The 6505-nt window shown below is 41.2% G+C and overlaps 1 protein-coding gene across 1 annotated transcript; it reads left to right on the forward strand.

Annotated features, from left to right (window-relative positions):
- The first annotated feature begins 3690 nt into the window (after nucleotides 1-3690).
- Nucleotides 3691-6264, forward strand: LOC130496933 (4-coumarate--CoA ligase-like 9). The gene is made up of 6 exons (XM_056989650.1): nucleotides 3691-4851; nucleotides 5104-5293; nucleotides 5362-5507; nucleotides 5598-5665; nucleotides 5760-5862; nucleotides 5964-6264. Exons 1-6 carry the CDS (start codon nucleotides 3811-3813, stop codon nucleotides 6087-6089), a joined length of 1674 nt encoding a protein of 557 aa, XP_056845630.1. The 5' UTR covers nucleotides 3691-3810; the 3' UTR covers nucleotides 6090-6264.
- Nucleotides 6265-6505: the final 241 nt, after the last annotated feature.

The following is a 6505-nucleotide window of genomic DNA, read 5'->3' on the forward strand; positions in this document are numbered from 1 at the left end:
TACTCCCTGCAAGTTTGTGCAAACGAATTCAGTCAGTATGACAAGATTCTGGTGGGATGACTCGGATGGGAAGAAAAAGATTTGTTGGGTTGCTTGGGATAAAATGACTAAGCCAAAAGCTATGGGAGGACTTGGAATCAGAGACATTAAATTGTTTAACCAAGCCCTCCTTGCAAAAGTAGCGTGGCGCATTGTAACAGCTCCTAACAGTCTACTTGCCCGTATTCTAAAAGGAAAGTACTGCCACAGGAAAAGCTTCCTAGAGGTGACTGACTCTCAGAGTATATCACATGTGTGGCGCAGTATACTATCGGGACGCGATCTACTGGTTAAGCACCTAGGGAAGTCAATAGGAAATGGGCAGACAACTAAACTATGGAAAGACCCCTGGATTTCCTTAGACAAAAAGCTAATACCTACGGGACCTATTCAAGAGAAGCATCTGGACCTAACAGTGGCTGATCTCCTAACATCCGACATGAAGTGGAATAAAAAAAGAATAGAGGAGCTCTTACCAGACTTCACCTCACAGATCATGTGTATCCAACCGAGCCGGAAAGGAGCAGAAGACTCCTTCATATGGAATGCGTCAAACTCGGGAGTCTACTCTACAAAGTCGGGTTACTTTGTAGCCTCCACCCCTGCAGGAGAAGCATCATCAATCTCATCGAATTCGATACAATGGATAAAAGATGTTTGGGCAGTGAATACATCACCTAAGATGAAGACGTTCCTATGGTCGATCCTCCAAGATGCCCTCCCTCTGGGAAAAAACCTTCTGATCAGAGGAGGAATTACAGATGGTAATTGTAATAGATGCCAAGAAAGAGAGACGGCAATACACTGTTTCTTCACCTGCCCGTTTGCGGCTAAGGTATGGCAAAGCGTTCCTCTTCATAGGGCAGTTCACATAGCTGCAGACAATACCCTCCCGGAGATCCTAACACTATTCAGAGCCCAAATATGCCTTCCACCAACAGGGATTGTATACAGTGTACTCCCCTGGATCTTGTGGGTCATTTGGACTTCACGGAATACACTTCTCTTCGAAGGAAGAGCAATATCACCTGAGGAGACCGCGACAAAAGGAATTCGATTAGCCCAGGAATGGTCCCAATCACAAGGCTTGAATAAGAAAGATGGGCAGTTACCGGCTCTGCCACCTCCCAAAGCAATCGGTACAAGGAATGACGCCCTTAGTACTCCCTCTTTGACATGCAAAGTCGATGCGGCTTGGAACAGTGAAGCGAAGGCAGCAGGATTCGGCTGGATTTTCGAAGGCCCCCTTCTAAACACTCCGATCTATGGATCGTCGACCCAAGATTTCATTGGATCCCCCCTTGTAGTAGAAGCTCTCGCCGTGAGAACTGCTCTTGGTGTAGCGACGTCCCTTGATATCTCCTCCCTCAGAGTCTTCTCTGATAACTCAACGCTCGTTAGAGCTATTTGCAGCGATCAACAGTCCAAAGAAATCATCGGAATCGTTCACGATATTCGATCGATCTCCTCTGTAATTGCATCTGTTTCTTTTTCGTTTCTTCCTCGATCAGAAAACTCTTCGGCTGATCGCTTAGCAAAAAGGACTCTTCAAGCCCATCTCCTATTGTAATAACTTCGGTTGGAGCCAAGCTTGGGCTCAAATCTTTTATTTTCCCCTAATGAATTATTATCCAGTGACAAAAAAAAACTTCAATTCCATAGAAGATCCAAATGTCCAAGTTATGAAATCATGGATTTTACAAAGGCACTGTAGCCAGTAACAAAATCAACAAGCTCTTCCTCCATCCACTTTATTTAGACAATATTTTAATGATTTTCATGGATCTAGAAATAATTTACCAAAGTATTAATTTGTTTCAATATATTGTATAAATTATATTTAGTTTAACTTAAATATGTTATCAGTATGTAAAATCTATGAATACCTTTAAATAATTAAATTTATAATTAATAATTTTAGTTTAAAATTAAAATATCATTTGTTCATGAAAAGTTAGACTTTTAAATAAAATAATAATAATATCTATGTATTTTATTTGTAACTGTAAAAATTAAGAACTGTTATGTAAATACAAAATGTTGTGTGTTTATAGGTAACAATAATGTATTTCTTCATAAAAATGTCTTTTAGTTATAATCACCAAAAAGTTAAAAAATTATTGTGTAAATAAAAAAATATATAGAGAAAAAAATAACAACCTCTATTCTAGGGAGAAAAAAAAAAGAAATGGGTTAGAAAAATTTTTACTTCTTTTGTCAAAGAAAATTTTACTTTATTATAACAGAGAACAAATATTAGGATGAGTTGGAGATGCTATACACCATTGTCACCAAACTCAATCGCCGACTCAGCAAATCTTCCTCTTCTCTAGTTTTTTTCAGGCATTACGTTTCTCATACACTACCTCCACTTGCGTCTCTTCACCATCTTCCTCTCTCGGTTTCTTCATCTCATAATTTGACTTGCGCGCCTATCCCACCTTGTTTCCCTTACCGGCCAGAGGAGGACATTCCGGGCACAAGCTTTGTTTTGGATTTTAATTTGAGTTACGGGAAGAGATCGGCTAGGGTTTCTGAACAGAAAAAACGTAACTTCCAAGTCAAGATATCTTCTAGGTTTAGTGATCTTTTTGTTTTATGGGTTCTCAGACGTTTTTGACGTGAAGCATTTCAAGAAGACGCTGAGTCGCTGAGATCAGACGTGCGTATTGTTTCTTCTCTACCGTCGACGCATCTTATGTCTAGACTGACAATTGAGAATCAGATTCCGTGAGACTTTTCTCCGTTTTAGATCCGTGCTAACTAAGTTCCTTAAACATGTGATTCTCTGTTGTTTACTTGTTTAGATCAGTTTTATGTTTTCCCTGGTTCTTGATTTTGAATGTTCTCTTATGCTGTTGAATGAGTATCTTTCAGGGAAACAGAGCCTATGTAGCTTAGTCGTCTGACTGGGAAGCTTCATGGTTAGTCTCACGGCCATCTCGAGTCACAGAGAAAGCGGAGAGATCGTGACGTGGTGGCTTATCCCGTACCGGAGTGTATGTGCCATCATGGGAAACACATGTCTATAGGTTTCTTCTAGCTCAGGTTCGTAGCTCCTCAAGGCAAATATCCGAAACAAAACTCAGGACTTAAAGGGTTCTCGTAGCTCAGGTTCCTTGCTCCTGAAGGCAACACCTACTAGGACATGTCCAGTTGCATCCAGACGTTGTATGCCACGTGTACTGTAAGTGAACATTCAATTGTTACCGTTTGTAATAAGAGAGTTAGTTAGTAGACTAGACTAGTAGTCATGTCAAAGATGATATTGTTCGTCTATAGCCAATGGTGAAGATACACGTGTAACCTAGTTTCATGGCATAAAGATTGTTTTGTTTCTTTTAAGTTTTTTTTTTAGACAAACAGAAAATACAACTAACTTAAAATCGTTATTTCACTTAATTTTTAAAAATAAATTATTGTTATTCTATTTAAAATTCTAAAATCTTTTGTTTTATTTATTTTTTACTAGGTAGTAATGTGTAAAATGATATTGCTCATTTATAAGTTATAACCAATGGTTCGTCAGAAAGAGACGTGTAAACTCATTTTCACGACATAAAGATTGTTGTACGTTTCTTTGTCTTTTTCTAGAAAAAATAACAAAAACACAACTTAAAAAACTTCGATTGGTTTAAAACGTTACCATGTAATATATTAATTTAATTAATCGGCGTGATCATAATAATTGAAAAACATCGCTTCTGTCAAACACTATCCGCCAAACAAAAAAGACCATCCATCCATCCATTCTCTAACCGCCGCCAAACAATGGAGACGACGAAGAACAACGACAGCCGTACGATTGACCATCGCTCCGGCTACGATCAACGGACAGGAATCTACCACAGCCTTCGCTCCCCTCTCTCCTTACCTCCCATCGACCAACCTCTCTCAACCTCCGAATACGTCCTCTCTCTCCTCCGCAACTCCTCGCCGCCGGCCACCGCCGGAAAAGACGTCGAATCCGCTACTTACCTCGTCGACGCGAGCTCCGGCGATAGCCTCACTTACGGAGAGCTTCTCCGTGGGGTTCGCTCCCTCGCCGCGTCTTTACAAAAGCGGTTCACCTCCGGAGACGTCGCGTTCGTCCTCTCCCCGGCGTCGTTGCATGTGCCGGTGCTTTACTTGGCTCTGATGTCGATCGGAGTTGTGGTGTCTCCGGCGAATCCGATCGGATCTGAGCTGGAGGTGAGTCACCAAGTCGAAGTCAGCAGACCGGTGATCGCATTCGCCACGTCACAGACCGTTAACAAGCTCCGTTCATCTTCTTTCCCTCTCGGAGTCGTTATAATGGACTCTCCCGAGTTTCTCTCTTGGTTAACAAAACCGGAGGATTCTCTAATTCCGGTTCGAGTAAACCAAACCGACACTGCAGCGATTCTCTTCTCGTCCGGGACCACGGGCAGAGTCAAAGGCGTTCTCCTCACACACCGCAACATAATCGCGTCAACGGCTGTTTCTCACCAACGAACAATCAACGATCCCGTTGACTACGACCGCGTTGGACTCTTCTCTCTGCCGTTATTCCACGTGTTCGGCTTCGCGATGATGATCAGAGCCATCTCGCTTGGAGAGAAGCTCGTGCTTCTTGGGAGGTTTGAGCTCGAGGCGATGATGAAGGCTGTGGAGAAGTATAAGGTCACTGGTATGCCTGTGTCTCCGCCTTTGATCGTGGCGTTGGTGAAGTCGGAGCTTACGAAGAAGTATGATCTCGGTTCGTTGCGGTCATTAGGTTGCGGCGGTGCTCCGCTTGGGAAAGATATTGCTGAGAGGTTTAAGCGGAAGTTCCCGGGCGTTGATATTGTTCAGGTGATAAAAGAGTAGTTTTGACTTGGCATTATAAGATTCTTGCAGGTTCGGATAGGATCTGCTGGTTCGGATCCGGACGACACAGCTCAATAAAACATTAGCTTTAATCCCAATATTTTAAAAAGTTTTTTACATAAGAATAAGCTCCTAAATTATGAAACAATTTTTTTTATAAAATAAAATCTTAAAAGAGGTTTATAGTCTCAAAATTTTGATTCTTGGAATCTAATTTATAAATCAATGTTTTGACAGGGCTATGGCTTGACAGAGAGTACTGGGCCAGCTGCGGCTACGTTTGGACCGGAAGAGACGGTAAGATACGGGTCAGTTGGTCGTATCTCTGAGAATATAGAGGCGAAAATCGTTGATCCATCCACCGGAGAAGCTTTACCACCGGGGAAGAACGGTGAGCTTTGGCTACGAGGACCAATCATCATGAAAGGTATGTGATTGAATAGTTTAGAGCTTTCACATTCTCTGGGTGTGTGCTGAGTTTATTTTACTGATTAGGTTATGTGGAGAATGAGAAAGCAACTGCTGAAACATTAGATCAAGAAGGGTGGTTAAAGACTGGTGATCTTTGTTACATTGATTCTGAAGGGTTTTTATATATTGTTGATAGGCTAAAAGAACTTATCAAATACAAAGCTTATCAGGTAAATTATATATTAGTGAAATGTCTCAAGAAGAAGAATATGATCAGCTCTTTGGAGTTTTTATACTAATCAATAAGCATATCATTATAGGTCCCACCGGTAGAACTGGAGCAGATTCTTCATTCGAATCCGGACGTGGTTGATGCTGCAGTTGTTCCGTGAGTATATAAGAACCAAAACTATGTACACACACACACTCACAGTTTATGTAACTTGTGTGTTTCTGACACGGACACGGATTTAATTCTCAAGGTTTCCGGACGAGGATGCAGGAGAGATTCCAATGGCTTTCATAGTGAGAAAACCAGGAAGCAATCTCAACGAAGCACAAGTCATTGACTTTGTAGCTAAACAAGTAACGTCGTTTTAATTCTGTTCTTGGTGAAGACATAACAATTTAGTTTGGTCTTAAGATTTTATGTTATGTTTTTGCTTATGGTACTTGTGTCTGTGTAGGTTGCTCCGTATAAGAAAGTAAGAAGAGTTGCTTTCACAAACGCGATCCCCAAAAACCCTGCTGGCAAGATTCTGCGTCGGGAGCTAACCAAAATCGCCGTGAGTGGCAACGCCTCTAAGCTTTGAGATAACCGGCCGGCTTAATTATGATTCTATCGGTTCTCAGTGAATATGGACTCGGTTTACTTGTTTAAATTATCCATCGTTCTCTTTTACCGCTTCAATTTCATTCCGTGCAAATCTGTAATTTCTTGCGTTTTATTGGTCTGGTTGAATAAGATGCCGACTGGTTTTCCCGCTACCACCCGCAAACGCAGCTTTTGCGGTTTATAACGGTTGTTGGCGTTTCGAAACAATCACAGAAAACGCTACAAATCGCTTCAAACCGCTCCGAACCTCTTAAAATCAAAAGCTGGTTCCAGCTAGCGTTTGCGGTTGCGGGCGGTTGCGGAAGGGTAAATTTTTTTTCTTTAAAAACAGAATAAATAAAAATAATACTAAAAATATCCAATAAAATTTTTCAATTGAAATAATAGAAATTG

Source organism: Raphanus sativus, chromosome 6, assembly GCF_000801105.2.
Source record: "Raphanus sativus cultivar WK10039 chromosome 6, ASM80110v3, whole genome shotgun sequence".
Taxonomy (NCBI): Eukaryota; Viridiplantae; Streptophyta; class Magnoliopsida; order Brassicales; family Brassicaceae; genus Raphanus; species Raphanus sativus.